Source organism: Jaculus jaculus, chromosome 1, assembly GCF_020740685.1.
Source record: "Jaculus jaculus isolate mJacJac1 chromosome 1, mJacJac1.mat.Y.cur, whole genome shotgun sequence".
In the NCBI taxonomy this organism is placed as follows: domain Eukaryota; kingdom Metazoa; phylum Chordata; class Mammalia; order Rodentia; family Dipodidae; genus Jaculus; species Jaculus jaculus.
In genome coordinates, this window is record NC_059102.1 from 220,489,513 (window position 1) to 220,506,200 (window position 16,688).

Below are 16,688 nucleotides of genomic sequence, written 5' to 3' on the forward strand. Positions count from 1 at the left end.
AAAGCCTAAGGGTCCAGGTTTGATTCCCTAGGTCCCACATAAGCATGTGTCTGGAGTTCATTTGCAGTGGCTAGAGTCTCTGGCATGCTCATTTTCACTACCTCTCTCTTTCTCTTTCTCTCTTTCTCTCTCTCTCTCTCCTTCTTTCTGTCTTAAATGAATAAAAACAAAATCTTAAAAAAAAAAATTGGAAAGGTTGCAAGTAAACAACTTAATGCTTCACCTTAAGGCCTTGGAAAAAGAAGAACCAGGCAAACCAAAAATCAGTACATGGGAAGAAATAATAAAGATTAGGGCATAAATTAATGAAATAGAAACAAAAAAAAAATTCCAAAGAATTAATGAAACAAAGAGTTGGTTCTTTGAAAGGATAAATAATATTGATAAACCCTTAGCAAATCTGACCAAAAGAAATAGAGAAGAAGCTGGGCGTGGTGGCGCATGCCTTTAATCCCAGCACTGGGGAGGCAGCGGAAGGAGAGTTGCTGTGAGTTTGAGGCCACCCTGAGACTACATAGTGAATTCCAGGTCAGCCTAGGCTAGAGTGAGGCTCTACCTCAAAAAAAAACAAATATATATATGAACAGAATACAAGTATGGATCAGAAAGATCATTCACCCTGACCAAGTAGGCTTTATCCCAGAGATGCAGGAACGGTTCAACATTTCCAAATCAATAAATGTAACACAATATATAAACAAACTGAAAGAAAAATAATATGATCATCCCATTAGATGCAGAAAAGGCATTTAACAAAATGCAACATCCCTTCATGATAAAAATCCTACAGAAACTGGGAATAAAGGAACATATCTCAACATAAAGAAAAACTATTTATGACAAACCTACAGCCAACATAATACTAAATAGAGAAAAACTTGAAGATTTTCCACTAAAATCAGGAGCAAGACAAGGGTGTCCACTGTCCCCATTTTTATTTAATATGGTACTAGAAGTCTTAGCTATAGTAGTAAGTCATAAAAGGGATACAAATTGTAAAGGAAGAAATCAAGTTATCACTGGTTGCAGATGATATGATATATAAAAGACCCTAAACACTCTACCAGCAAACTGTTAGAGCTGATAAACACCTTTAGTAACATAGCAAGAAAAGACAGAAATCAGTAGCCTTCTTATATGCTGACAGCAAACATGCTGAGTATGAAATCAGTGAACAACTCCCATTGACAATTGCCTCAATAAATAAATAACTAAATAAAATAAAGAACCTTGGAATAAACCTAACCAAGGATGTCATCTACAATGAAAACTTTAAAACAAGCCGGGCGTGGTGGCACACGCCTTTAATCCCAGCCCTCGGGAGGCAGAGGTAGGAGGATTGCTGTGAGTTCGAGGCCACCCTGAGACTCCATAGTGAATTCCAGGTCAGCCTGGGCTAGAGTGAGACCCTACCTCGAAAAACCAAAAAAAAAAAAAGAAAAGAAAAGAAAACTTTAAAACATTCAAGCGAGAAGTTGCAGAAGACACTAGGAAATGGAAAGACATCCCTTGTTCTTGGATTGGGATAATCAATATTGTGAAAATGGCAATCTTACCAAAAACAATCTACACATTTAATGCAATGCTCATTAAAATTCCAACGGCATTCTTCATGGAAATTGAAAAAAAAATCCAAAAATGTATTTGGAAGCACAAATAACCTCAAAACTCTAAAACAATTTTGAGCCAAAAAAAAAAAAAATTAACCGGGGCTGGAGAGATGGCTTAGCGGTTAAGCGCTTGCCTGTGAAGCCTAAGGACCCCGGTTCAAGGCTCGGTTCCCCAGGTCCCACGTTAGCCAGATGCACAAGGGGGCGCACGCGTCTGGAGTTCGTTTGCAGAGGCTGGAAGCCCTGGCGCGCCCCTTCTCTCTCTCTCCCCCTATCTGTCTTTCTCTCTGTGTCTGTCGCTCTCAAATAAATAAAAAATTTAAAAAAATTAAAAAAAAAATTAACCTATATTACAGAGCCATGGTAACAAAAACAGCATGGTACTGGCACAAAAACAGACATGTACAGGGATCAATGGAACAGAATAGAGGACCCAGATGTAAGTCTGGGTAGTTACAGCCATATGATCTTCAACAAAAATGTCAAAAATACTCACTGGAGAAAAGACAGCCTCTTCAGCAAATGATGATGGGAAAACTGGATATGTATCTGTAGATGGATGAAAATAGATCCTTATTTCTCTCCATGCACAAGAATTAAATCCAAATGGATCAAAGACTTTAATATCAGCATGAAACTCAGAAACTGCTAGAGGAAGAAGTAGGGAAAAAGTAGAGGAAAAAGTCGTGGCAAAGACTTTCTGAATATAACCCCAATTGCTCAGGAAATAAAACCATGTATCAACTGCTGGGACCTCATAAAAATGCAAAACCTTTATACAGCAAAGGACACTGTGAATAGAGCAAAAAGGCAACCTACAGAATGGGAGAAAATCTTTGCCAGCTATTCATCTGACAGAGGATTAATATACAGGATATACAAATAACTCAAAAAACTAAATAATAAGAAATCAAACAACCCAATTAAAAAATGGACTATGACCGGGTGTAGTGGCGCACACCTTTAATCCCAGCACTTGGGAGGCAGAGGTAGGAGGATCACGGTGAGTTCAAGGCCACCCTGAGACTACATAGTGAAATCCAGGTCAGCTGGAGCCAGAGTGAGACCCTACCTTGAAAAACCAAAAAAAAAAAAAAAGGGGGGACTATGGAATTAAATAGAGAGTTCTCAAAGGAAGAAATACAAATGGCATATAAACATCTAAAAATAAGTTCTACATCCCTAGTCATCAGGGAATGCAGATTAACACTATGTTGAGATTCCATCTCATTCCTGTCAGATTGGCTACCTACCATCATGAAAACAAATGACAATAAATGCTTGTGAGGATACAGAAAAAAAGGAACCCTTCTACACTGTTAGTTGGAATGTAATCTGGTCCAGACATTATGGAAATCAGCGTGGACATTCCTGAGACTGCTAAAAATGAGTTACCATATGACCCAGCTACACTACTCCTAGGCATATATCCTAAGGACTCATCTTACTACCTTAGAAATACTGGTTCAACCATGTTAATCGCTGCTCTATTCACAATAGCTAGGAAAAGGAACCAGCCTAGATGTCCCTCAACTGATGAGTGAATAATGAAGATGTGGCACATTTATACAACGGAGTTCTACTCAGCGGTAAAGAAAAATAAAGTTCTGGTCTGAGGCATCCTGCAGCTGCCACCCAGTCTGGGCACCTCCGACGCCAGACCGTTCATCAAGGATTTTGTACCTAAGGCCCAGAAGTTTGTTACCCAAGATGATGAGCGCTGACATGGATGCAGTTGATGCTGAAAACCAGGTGGAACTAGAGGAAAAAACACTACTTATTAACCAAGTGTTGGAACTCCCACACATACTTGAAGATCATTCTGCAAGAGTGGATGCAGTTAAGGAAGAAAACCTGAAGCTTAAGTCAGAAAACCAAGTTCTCAGACAGTACATAGAAAACCTCATATCTGCTTCTAGTGTTTTTCAAACAACTGACACAAAAAGCAAAAGAAAGTAAGGGATTCAGTTCCCCTCTGTTTCATGGAGTTGCTGCTCTTTTTCTTTCCTTTTTTTCCTTTAAAACTTGGATAGAATCCAAAACTTACAGTACTGTTGTGGCTTCCCTGTGTATTTATGAAGATAATGTCAGAGCTAGGTACAATTAACTGCATAACAGGAGACTTCCATGCATTTGTGTATTACCTTAGTCTATGAAAATGTGAAGATGTAGACACTTTATAATTAGAATTACATATATTTATGAAACTTGAAGATGGATGGTTTATCAAATTTGCTTTGATATATAGGTTTAGCACTGTCTTTTACTATAAGCTTTTACTTAGTAAAATATACAAGAAAATAACCATGTTGTGAAAAAGTGACCAAAATCATGTACTGAATGCATAGCTTTCTGTACCCTGTCCACTGTCTTGTGCCTCCTCCTTCCCATTGCTCTCCCAAAAGTGACTTTGGTAGTTAATCTCCTGCGAGAGTGACCTGAACTTAACCAGAACCAAATTCTCCTTAGCAAGCGGCTTGCCCTTTGTGATACTTAGTGACAAGATAGGGTGCTGGTTTCCCTGTGATCAATTGCAAACTGATTGAGGTTATTCAAAGTGAAGATTTTTTTCCCTTTGAAACTGAATTGTCATATTGAGAAGATCAAAAACTTCCTAAGAACCTATTTGGTATCTGAAAAGGTAGGTTGTGTGTGTTGGAAAATCTCAAAGAAAAGTAGAAGTTGAGTAGAAAACTTAATAAGCAGAAGTAACCAACTCCAGTGTTTTCACTCCAGGTGCATATTATTTCTAGCCCAGGGACCGTGGGGGGAATGTGTATGAGTTTGGATGAAGTTTGACACGTGGGCTCAGTAAGCCACATGTTAATGACACCACTTAGAATTTGGTCTCAAAGTTTTGTTTGTATCCAGTAGATCAACTTTTGAAATCTCTGAGTATGTTAGTGTCAAAATCAGAAAGAAGTGGGAGAGTTTTATATATGTAATAATTGTTATCTTAGTATTTTATCTCACTCGTTTCCCCAGAATTTTTCATTCAGTCCTCTACTTGGTTTGCAGAGTTTCAGTCATTGTTTAACTATGTTTTTAACAATTTAGACCAAAAACAAAACAAAAACCAAGCCGGGCATGGTGGCTCATGCCTTTAATCCCAGCACTTGGGAGGCAGAGGTAGGAGGATCGCCGAGAGTTCGAGGCCACCCTGAGAATACATAGTGAATTCCAGGTCAGCCTGAGCTAGAGTGAGACCCTACCTTAGAAAACCAAAAACAAAACAAAACAAAACAATTTAGTTTGTAGAGTCTATTTGATAAAGGAGTCAATATCTGAAGTAATATTAAAACATTGCTTTAGGAAGAGATCCACTGACACAGCTTATGGTTATTAGATTTGTGCTACTTTAATCATGGGATAATCTTCTGTAGTGTGTAAGATTTGACAAATGATTATGTAACAGTCACACTGCAAACATTTCACATCCCTTTTGTGGCCTGATTTACAAATATTTGAAGTCGTGTCCCACTTCGGTTTTGCTGTTTAATAAAATGCTGTTTCAGAAAAAAAGGAAAAAGAAAACAAAAGTTATTAAATTTTCCAGAAAATGGATGGATCTGGAAAGGATTATACTTAATGATGCAATCCAGGCCCAGAAAGCCAAATGTCACATGTTCTCTATCATATGTGGCTACAAATGATAGGACTTCTATGTGAGTTGGAATAAAACTCAGTAGCAGAGGCCAGTAATCTAGAAAGGAGATATAAAGGGAATAGAAAGAGAGGGACAAGGGGGGACTTAATAGGATGGCATTGTAAGTAGAAGAAAAGATTAATGGGAGTGAAAAGGCCTAAGTAAGGTCAGGGGAAGAGATTGAGTAAAGTAAAGGTGAAGGGAGGGCTAATCAAAATCTAAGAGGATATAAATAAGTCATATGGAAACCTACTTCTTTGGACAATGGCACATCCAGAAGCCACAGATTGTTTTTGGTGCCAGGGATGGTATACCTTCCAGTGAGTTGTTGACCTCAGAGGTCCCTATTGCCCCCAAAATATTTCAGGCCATTTCCAAGGCTTTTGGTTTTCTACCAGGAATAGATGGTAAGACCCTATTACTGAAGACTCCACATGCTTGGGCTGCAAGGTCACTGAGAAATCCTGCTTTAGCTGAGCTGAAAACTCCTCCATGTAGACCACCTGATAGAAAACTGGAAAATCTATGCTACATGCAGTTTAATGGGAGGGAGAGAATTCACCAGTGGAGATACTCAACAGTGGACACTGCAAGCCTTAAGTTTGGCCAGCCAGGCTAAATGAGCCAATGGGTGCAATAGTGGTGTGTCTGTTATGGGGGAAACCAACTGCTCTCTAATTGGAATGGAGGCATGCTCCATGGGAGGAAATACATCCCTGATACTGAAAACCTACAACAGGAGTAATCATAAGCCCTAGGGGTGTAATGTCTGCCCAGTTAGCACTTTTCTTAATGTTCATACACATATATTAATGCTACTCTCACAGAAGCTTCTCTTTTCAGATGGCAGTGACCTTGGGATGACTCAGAAGGCACCATGGTGCTGAGAAGAAGTGACAGAGGAGTGCTCAGCACTAAAATATCTCTATCACACCTTCCAAGGCTCAGGGTCCATTGCAGAAGAGGTGGTGGAACGAATGTAAGAGCTAAAGGAAGTGTAGGACTCCTTACAACGTGTTCCTCCGGACACAAAATGGCCTGGATATCCATGACTTTGCAGTGCCTGATACTCCCTATACAAGTACATCATAATAGGAGGAAAAGATGATGACATCAAAATAAAAGACAACCTGATTGAGAGGGGAAAGGGGTATGATGGAGAGTGGAATTGCAAAGGGGAAAGTGGAGGGAGAGAGGGAATTACCATGGGTCTACAATTATGGATGTTGTCCATAAAAAAAAGAAAGAAAGAAAAGAACAAGGCCAGGCAGGTGGCACACGCCTTTAATCCCAACTCTTGGAAGGCAGAAGTAGGAGTATCACCATGAGTTCGAGGCCACTCTGAGACTACATAATGAATTCCAGGTCAACCTGAGCTAGAGGAAGACCCTATGTTAAAAAAAAAAAAAAAAAAACGTGGAACAAAAGAACCTGGTTCCTCCACAGGTTAAGAGCAAGGGGAAATGAACAAGAAGGAAGTAGAAGCTCTGGGTTCAAAACATGGAGTCAAAGCTAGATGTGGTGGGGCACGCCTTTAATTCCAGCACTTGGGAGGCAGAGGTAGCAGGATCACCATGAGTTTGAGGCCACCCTGAGACTACATAGTGAATTCCAGGTCAGCCTGGACCAGAAGGAGGCCCCACTTCAAAAAAAAAAGAAAATGGAGACATTCGCCTACAGTTGCTTAGATCTGGATTCAAATACACTAACTTACACATTGCCGAAGTTCTTGGTTTCCTACCAGGAATAGATGGTAAGACCCTATTGCTGAAGACATACTTGGGCTGCAAGGCCACTGAGAAATCCTGTTGGAACTGAGCTGATAACCTCCTCCATGTAGACCAGCTGACAGAAAGCTGGAAGAAGCCATTCTGCATGCAGTTCAATGGGAGAAAGAGATATTACCAGTGAAGATATTCCACAGTGGACACTGCAAGCCTTATAATTGGCCAGCCAGGCCAAATGAGTGAATGAGTGCAATAGTGGCATGCCTGTCATGGTGAAAACCAACTGCCCTCTAATTGGGCTGGAGGCCTGCTCCATGGGACGGAATATATCCCTGATACTGAAAACTTAAAACAGACATAGTCATGAGCCTTAGGGGTGTAATATCTGCTGGTGTCTGGCTAAATGTATATACTATGCTCATCAAACTGCCCAGTAAGCACTTCTCTTAACATTCATACCTATATGTTAATGCTACTCTCACTTTTGGTAGAGAATCTTCTCTTTTCAGATGGCAGTGACCTTGGAATGACTCAGAAGGTATCATGGTGCTGGGAAGAAATGACAGGAGTGCACAGTACTGCAACATCTCTATCACACCTTTCAAGGCTCAGGGTCCATTGTGAAAGAGGTGGCAGAAAGAATGTAAGAGCCAAAGGAAGGGTAGGACTCCTTACAATGTGCTCCTCCAGACACAAAATGGCCTGGATATCCATGACCTCACAGTTCCTGACACTACCTACACAAGACCATCATAATAGGAAGAAAGATCATGATATAAAAATAAAAGAGAGACTGATTGAGAGAAGGAGGAGATATGATGGAGAATGGAGTTTCAAAGGGGAAATGGGGGGGAGGGAGGGAATTGCCATGGATATTGTTTATAATCATAGAAGTTGTTAATAAAAAATTTTTAAAGATTTGATGCATATGTCAGTGTATAAATGCAAATTTATGTTTATATGGGTATGTTTGTTGAAACATTTTATAGATGGTCCCCAAATGACAGTGGTTTGACTTCAAGGTTGTGGAGATGATGTAAATTCAGTAGAAACTGTAGTTTGAGTTCTAAACATGAATATCTTCCCAGGCTAGCAATGTGTGGTTGGATCCTGTGTCTTGATCCTCAAGCCTCCACAGCCACCATGAAGCAACCCCCAGGGGTGCTGGGGTGCTCTGGAGGAGCACAATACACAATATGTTTCCTCCTGCCCTGCCTTTTGTTTCCTCTCTCTCCCTTCTTCCTTCACTTTCTTTTGCTTTTCTTCCTTCTTGCCTTTTCTTCTTCTTTCCTTCTCTCTTCCCTCTTTCTTCCACCTTCCTTTCCTTTCTTTCTCTTTCCTTTCTTCTGTCCTTTCTTCTTCCTCCCTCCTTTCTTTTTCTTTGCATGAGAAGGACAGTTTGAGAACAGGTCTAACTCTGTAAATGAGACAGCCTTGAACTGGCATCAATCCCTGAGTCAGCTTCCTGGTTGCTGGGAATGCAGGCATGCACCAGCACACTTGGCTAGGAGATGTACTTTTATGCTCCTAGCTGTGTGGTGAAGCACTGTGCTCCCCACAAGCCCGGGTGCACATGTCCTGAGCCTGGAATCCTCCAAGGGATGCGGCTGAACAACAATCTTGTTACATGAGCTTCTGTTGAAGGGTGTCGTGTTGGGCACACATGTGACCTGACCAGCAGCAATCAAACCCACTACTGAATGGAGCACATTGAAAACCAAACAAATGTCAGATGTCCTGGGCAGGAGACCCTCAGACCTCCCAAGTGGAGGAGTAAATGAACTCTAGGGGTGCCTGGCTTTATTGGGTCCCCATAGAGACTCAGGTTGGCAAGGTTCTCCACCCTGACCCCATCCTTGTCCAGCCCTGTGTGTGTATGTGTTTGTGTGTGGATGCATGTGTGTGTGCATGTGCACATTTGTGTGAGTGTGGAAGCCACAGGTTGACACCATCTGGATTTTCTTATTTATTTATTTAATCTTTTGTTTGTTTTGTTTTTCAAGATAGGATCTTGGTCTAGTCCAGGTTGACCTGGAATTCACTACGTAGTCTCAGGGTGGCCTTGAACTCACAGCTGCCTCCCAAATCCTGAAATTAAAGGTGTGTACCACCATTCCCTGGTTAAATTTATTTATTTAAATTTTTTTTTAGGGCTGGATAGATGGCTTAGTGGTTAAGTGCTTGCCTGTGAAGCCTAAGGACCCCAGTTCGAGTCTCCATTCCCCAGGACCCACGTTAGCCAGATGCACAAGGGGGCGCATGCATCTGGAGTTCGTTTGCAGTGGCTGGAAGCCCTGGCGCGCCCATTCTCTCTCTGTCTCTCTATCTGCCTCTCTCTCTCTCTCTGTTACTCTCAAATAAATAAATAAAAATGAACCAAAACAATTTTTAAAATATCAAATACTTTACTAAAATTTTTTTTATTTATTTACTTTATTTATTTGAGAGGGAGGGAGAAAGAGGCAGACAAAGAGAGAATAGGCATACCAGGACCTTCAGCCACTGCAACCAAACTCAGCAAGTATGTGCCACCTTGTGCATCTGGCTTATGTGGGTTCTAGGTAATTGAACCTGGGTCCTTTGGCTTTGCAGGCTAGCCCCTTAACTGCTAAGTCATCTCTCTAGCCCTTAAATTTATTTTTTTTTTTATTTATTTGAGAGAGGAAGAAGCAGATAGAAAGATAACGGGCACACCAGGACCTTCAGCCCTTGGAAAAAAACTCTAGACACATGTGCCACCTTGTGCATCTGACTTATGTGGGTCCTGGGGAATCAAACCTGGGTCCTTTGGTTTTGCAGGCAAGCACCTTAACCATTTAGCCATGTCTCCCGCCCTGGTTATTTATTTAATTTTGGGTTTTTTTGTTTTGTTTTGTTTTGTTGTTTTAGGTAGGGTCTCATGCTAACCCAGGCTGACCTGGAATTCACTATGTAGTCTCAGGGTTGCCTCGAACTCATGGTGATCCTCCTACCTCTGCCTCCCAAGTGCTGGGATTAAAGGAGTGCACCACCACACCTGGCCCAGATTTTTTCTTTCTTTCTTTCTTTTTTAATTTTTATCTATTTGACAGAGAGGGGGGGGTGGAGAGAATGGGCAAGCCAGAGCCTCCAGCCACTGCAAATGAACTCCAGACGCGTGTGCCCCCTTGTGCATCTGGCTAATGTAGGTCCTAGGGAATCAAACCTGGGTGCTTTGGCTTTGCAAGCAAACGCCTTAACCCTAAGCCGTCTCTCCAGCCCTCTTTTTTTTTTTTTTTTCTTTTTTAGAAAAAGAGGCAGAGATTGAGAATGGCATGCCAAGGCTTTTCAACCACTGCAAATGAACTCGACATGTGCGCCCCCCTTGTGCGCACGTGTAACACTGTGTGCTTCCGTCACTGAGCACTTGGCTATGTGGGACCTGGGGCAAACGCCTTATCCACTAAACCATCTCTCCAGGCCAGATTTGTTTGTTTGTTTGTTTGTTTGTTTGTTTTTGGTTTTGGTTTTTTGAGGTAGGGTCTCACTCTGGCTCAGGCTGACCTGGAATTCACTATGTAGTCTCAGGGTGGCCTCGAACTCTCGGAGATCCTCCTACCTCTGCCTCCCGGGTGCTGGGATTAAAGGCGTGCGCCACCACGCCCAGCTTGTTTGTTTGTTTTTGAAAGGAACTGCACATCATGTAAAATTCACCATTTTAAAAGGTGGCATTCAGTCCATTCACCTGCTGTGTCACCCCTACTTTTGTCTAGTTCCAGAGCATTATATCCCCATCCCCACTCCCCACCTCATCCTCTGACAGCACTGATCTGTTTCCTGTGCCTGTGCATTTCATGTCACTGAGATCACACACTGGCTTTGGCCACTCAGTGTTGCATCTTCAAGGTTCATCCGTCCATAGCATAAGCTGTCAGTGCTGAGTTCCATTTCAAGGCTAGTTAATACAGCTGTGTCTGCACTTGTGATGAGGTCATTTTAAGTTGAAAATGCCATAACTTGAACATGCATTCAGTATGCCCGAGTCACCAAAGAGCCCCAGCTCTGCCTTGTAATAACAGGGCCACCTGGGAGCTGTCCTCACTGCTGCTTCCCAGCACCCTGAGACAGGATCTAACTGCACATTGCTAACTTGGGAATAGTTCCAAATTCAAATTTTCTTTCTTTTTTCTTTTTTAGTGCCAGAAATTGAACCCAGGATATCACACATCCTAGGCATATGCATGTCCATTAAACTACATCTCCAGCCCTCCCAAATTCAAATTTAGAAGTATAATTCTTACTGACTACATATGGCTTTCACACCATCATAAAGGTTAAAATTGTCATCCAACCCATCTCAACAGGGACCATCTATAGCCAGTTGTAGAAATGGATTTTATTACCCAACTATGCTGCAATGGGCCCTTGTATTGGTGTCAACTTTGGGAACATTTGTAAATCTTGCTGCTGAAGATACTTGGAGTTTGAGCACCTGCTTTCACACTTTTGGAGATAGTGCTATGAGTGGAACTACTGGCCAAATGGAAAGTGATTCCACATTTAACATCTGGAGCAACAGCCCATTTCATTCCCACTGACTGTCCCTTAGCACTTTAGAACCTGGGCCTTTCAAATACCTAGGGGCCAAGGGATGGCCAGGGCTCCAGGTAGGATGGTTGCCATGCATGTATCAGGCTCTAGGTTCCATTTTATTTGCAGCATGGCAGAATAAAGAATAAAATAAAATATGGGGCTGGAGAGATGGCCCAGCAGTTAAAGGCACTTGATTGCAAAGCCTAACAGCCTATGTGGTCCAATTCCTCAGTACTCATTTAAAGCCAGATATACAAAGTGGTGTATGCATCTAGAGCTTGTTTGTAATGGCAAGAGGCCCTGGTGTCTCCATACACTCTGTCTCTCTAATAAGTAAAATATTTTTCTAATTTTTAAAATATTTTATTTTTATTTATTTATTTGACAGAAAAAGGGAGAGGGAGAGAGGGCAAATGAATGAGCACACCAGGGCCTCCAGCCACTGCAAACAAACCCCAGACATGCGTGCCCCCTTGTGCATCTAGCTAACGTGGATCCTGGGGAATTGAACCTGGGTCCTTTGGTTTTGCAGGCAAATGCCTTAATCACTAAGCCATACCTCCAGCCCTTTTTGGTAATTTTGAATGAGAGAGAGAGAGACAACTGGTATGCCAGGGCCTCCAGCCACTGCAACCAAACTCCAGACACGTACACCATCTTGTGTGCATGTATCTGGCGTTTGTTTTCATTAGCTAGGGGCCCTGGCACACCCATTCTCTCCCTCTCTCTCTATCTTTTTCTCTCACTTTCCCTCAAATAAATAAATAAAAATATAAGTCAGGTATGGTGGCGCACACCTTTAGTCCCAGCATTCGGGAAGCAGAGGTAGGAGTTCAAGGCTACCCTGAGATTATTTAGTGAATTACAGGTCAGCCTGAGCTACAGTGAGACACTACCTCGAAATATTTTAAATATATATTTTTTTAATTTTTTAAAGTTTTTTTTTTTTTTTTTTTGTTCCTCTGCATCTGAAGTGCTGGGATTAAAGGCGTGGATACACACCTTTAATCCCAGCACTCAGGAGGCAGAGGAAGGAGGATCACCATGAGTTCTAGGCCACCCTGAAACTACATAGTGAATTCCAGGTCAGCCTGAGCCAGAGTGAGACCTTATCTTGGAAAACAAAGCAAAAGAATAAAATAAAGTAGCAGGGTGTGGTGGTGTACACCTTTAATCTCAGCACTGGGGAGGCAGAAATAGGAAGATCACTGTAAATTCAAGGCTAGCCTGGGACTACAGAGTAACACCCTACCTCAACCCTCCCCCACAATAATAATAAATAAATCATAAGTCTGTGGCCAAGTTCAAATCTTTACTGGGCCACTGTAACCGCATTGTACATCTTGCTTCTTCTGGTCATAACACCCCTTTGTGCTTCTGCCTTCTCTGCCCCCTGCCCTGCAGACCGGGCCCAATCCCAGCTCCTGGCTCCCCAGTCTGGGAACAGATCTGGGGACTCAGAGGCAGGTCAGCCCTTTCCTGAGCTCCACATGGGGAAGGCGAGGCATTGGCACTGCCTGGGGTTCTTGAGCCAGGGAATTTTTAAATATGTTTCTGCTCAGAAACCGTCTGCTAGAGCTTCAAACAGGAATGAAAAGGAACCTGTGTTTAGGCCTGGGAGCCGCGTGTTTGGGCAGCTGGCAATAGTTAGTTGGCACCCGGCAGCCAGAGCAAGTGTGTGGTTACCTTCATGTTCAAAAACACGGCTCCAGAGCAGCGCGCTCCGCCAGGCTGCTAGCTCTGTAATTTTTTTTTTTTTTTTCCAAATAAAAGACAGAGCTATTCCTGGCTCAGCTTGAGGACTTCTGCGGCCACAGGCGCTCCATGGAGGCCACCCTGGAATGCCAGGCATAGCCTGTGCTCTGTGAGAATGGCCTCTGCTGCTGGGACTTTTATCTAGATTTGTCATTTCACATTTTTGTTTGTTTGTTTGATGAGGCAGGTAGCTCAGGATGGCCAGAACCCACTGTATAGCCAAGGCTGATCTTGAACTAGCAGCAATCCTCTATTTTCCAAGTGTAGGAATGACTGACATGAGTTATTCACCCCACCTTAGCATTGTACTTGTTAATTTAAACATGATCCCCCAGCTCCCCTTCATTGTCCCAAGCTTCCCAAACCCTGAATCCCATAACAAGAGATCCTTGGGCTTGTGGCAATGAATTGTGGTGCATGTGATCTTTGGGCATTTGAGCCAATATAGGGTTATTTGTGGAAGGAAAAAGGAAAAAAAAAAAAAAGAAAGAAAGAAAGCAAACATCATTTGATGCTTGCCAAATATAGCATTTTACATTTCTATAAACTCAGCCCTAATTTACAAAATAATGGGCTTGGTCAGCCACAGACAGTAATGAGGGTGTGAGGTTTGGTTGTATTTTTACTTTTAAATTTTGTTATTAATTTAGAGACATGGTCTCACTCTGTAGCTCAGTTTTCCCTTGAACTCATCATCCTCCTGTCTCAGCCTCCTAAGTGCTGGCTTGGACCATGACACCTGAAAGAAATAAAATTCTTTTCTACTTTTTTTTTTCTTTTTATTTATTTATTTGAGAGAGAGACAGACAGAGAATGGGTGAGCCAGGACCTCCAGTCACTGCAAACAAACTCCAGAACGCATGTGCCACCTTGTTGCATCTGGCTTTACATAGGTCCTGGGGGATCAAACCTGGTCCTTTGGCTTTCCAGGCAAGCATCTTAACTGCTAAGCCATCTCTCTGGCCCTTCTTTTTTCCTCCGTTCCTTCCTTCCTTCCTTCCTTCCTTCCTTCCTTCCTTCCTTCCTTTCTTTCTTTCTTTCTTTCTTTCTTCTTTTCTGATTTTTCAAGAAAAGGTCTCACTGTAGCTCAGGCTGACCTAGAATTCACTATATAGTCTCAAGGTGGCCTCAAATTCATGGCGATCCTCCTACCTCTGCCTTCCTAGTGCTGGATTAAAAGCATGCGCCACCACACCCAGCTAGAGACAGGGCTTTACTCTGTAGCCCAAGCTTGCCTCAAACTCATAGCAATCCTCCTGCCTCTGTGTCCTGACTGCAATTATAGTACTGTATTCTCATGTCTGGTAGGAATGTAGCTCTAACCCCTGCCACAATGTGGATGAAACTTGAAAATATGACACTGAGTGATAGGAACCAACACAGAGGCTCATAGTGTGTGATCCTATTGATAGGAAAACTGGAGCAGGCAATCCACAGACAGGAAGCTTATCAATGCAGCTGGGGTGGCAAGAGGGCAATGAGGTGAAACTGTTGATGGGAACAGCATGCTTCTGGAAATGTGGTTAAACTACAGTACTCCTCCCTTATGTTGAGGTTCACTTTCTGGGGATTCAGCTACCTGGAGTTAACAACAGTCTGAAAATATTATATAGAATATTCCAGAAATGAGCAATTCCTAAGTCTCAATAAAATTTTCTTATAGAACTGGAGAGGTGGCTCAGTGGTTAAGAACGCTTCCTGCACAAGCATGAGGGTCTGAGGAAGGCCTGAGAAACCACTAGAATCCCATTCCCAGGACCCACAGAAACAGCTTGGCATCTGTAAACCCAATCCCATAGGGAAGCAGAGACCCAAGAATTATTGGAGCTCCTGAAAAAAAATAGCAAGATCTGGGATGGGTAAGAGAGTCAAGTTCAAATAAGAAAGGGCAGAAGAGGGATGGGAGATGGCTCAGTGATTAAAGGCACTTGATGGCAAAGCCTATAGCCCAGGTTTGATTCTCCAGTGCCCACACAGAGCAAGACACACAAAATGGCACGTGCATATGGAGTTCATTTGCAGTGGTAAGAGGCATTTTAAAAAATATTTTATTTATGTATTTATTTGTGAGCAGAGAGAGAGAGAGACACATGAGCAACTTTGCATATCATGTTTCATGTGGGTACTGGGGAATTGAACCCTGGGCCATCTCTTCAGCCCTTGTTTCACTTTTGTTCCTGTTTATTTTGAGATAGGGGCTTGCTATGTAGCCCAAGTCAGCCTCAAAAATTATAATCCTCCTGCCTCAACTTCCAAGAGCTGGGATACCAAGGGTGAGCTACTATGTCAAGCTGCCCCATGACTTAAAATCTCCTAGATAGACTCCAAGTTGTAGAAAAAAGCTAGAAATGACGTATTTACATGCCCTTGTCTTCCCTGTAAAGCCCTCTTGGCAAGCTGAACATGGTGGTACATCCCTTTCATCCCAGCACTTGGGAGGCAGTGATAGGAGGATTGCCATGAGTTTGAGGCCAGCCTGAGACTCCATAGTGAATTCCAGGTCAGCCTGAACTACAGTGAGACCCTGTCTCGAGAAACAAACCAGCCAGGCATGGTGGCACACTCGGGAGGCAGAGGTAGGAGGATCACCATAAGTTCAAGGTCACCCTGAGACTCCATAGTGAATTCTAGGTCAGCCTGAGCTAGAGTGAGACCCTACATCAAAAATACAAAGGAAAACCCAGGCGTGGTGGCCCACCCCTTTAGTCCCAGCACTCGGGAGGCAGAGGTAGGAGGATCGTCGTGAGTTCGAGGCCACTCTGAGACTAATGGTGAATTCCAGGTCAGCCTGAACTAGAGTGAGACCCTATCTTGAAAAACGAAACAAAGAAACAACAAAACAAAAAAAAAAAAAATACAAAGGAAAAAAAGAAAAACAAGCAAACAAAACCCCTCTTGGCTTCAGTCACCATGGTAACTTGAGGACCCTCATCCTGGCCTCTGGCTAGGAAAGAGTTCATGGAACCTAGAGATGATTAATATTTGCCCCTTCCCCAACTCTCCAGACAGAGAAGTTGATATGACATATCTAGACCCATTCCTGCAGGCTTTCTGGTGTGTCCCTGACCCCCAGCCAGGCCTATAGCATCCCAAGGGCCATGGTGTGTGGCTGACAGTCTGGAAGCTCCTTTTTGGTGTTCCCCCCATGGGTGGGGCTTGCTGGCCAGTGGCCAAGGTCCCATTTCATACCCTCCCCATCAGATGTTGATGGGGATATTTCTCTTCAGGGTGAGCAAACACTCATGTCCCAGTGTCAGGGACGAGCCCATATAGCCTTCTTTGAAGTTTGTAATCCGCAGGAGACAGGGTTGAAATTTCTTATTTCATCCACAAGCTTTGGAGACCCAACCACAGGGGAATGTACTCTGTGGCCACTGTGGAGGAGAAGAGAGAGAGAGA

At 42.8% G+C, this 16,688-nt stretch overlaps 1 protein-coding gene across 2 annotated transcripts; it reads left to right on the forward strand.

The window, feature by feature from the left end:
• The first annotated feature begins 3,223 nt into the window (after positions 1 to 3,223).
• Positions 3,224 to 3,569, forward strand: LOC105944607 (short coiled-coil protein-like). 2 transcript variants are annotated; one of them, XM_045141846.1, is made up of 2 exons: positions 3,321 to 3,341; positions 3,426 to 3,569. In XM_045141846.1, exons 1-2 carry the CDS (start codon positions 3,321 to 3,323, stop codon positions 3,567 to 3,569), a joined length of 165 nt encoding a protein of 54 aa, XP_044997781.1. The 2 variants fall into 2 exon arrangements, with proteins under 2 accessions (XP_044997780.1, XP_044997781.1); XM_045141845.1 differs by having other exon boundaries at positions 3,224 to 3,569.
• The last annotated feature ends 13,119 nt before the right edge of the window (positions 3,570 to 16,688 follow it).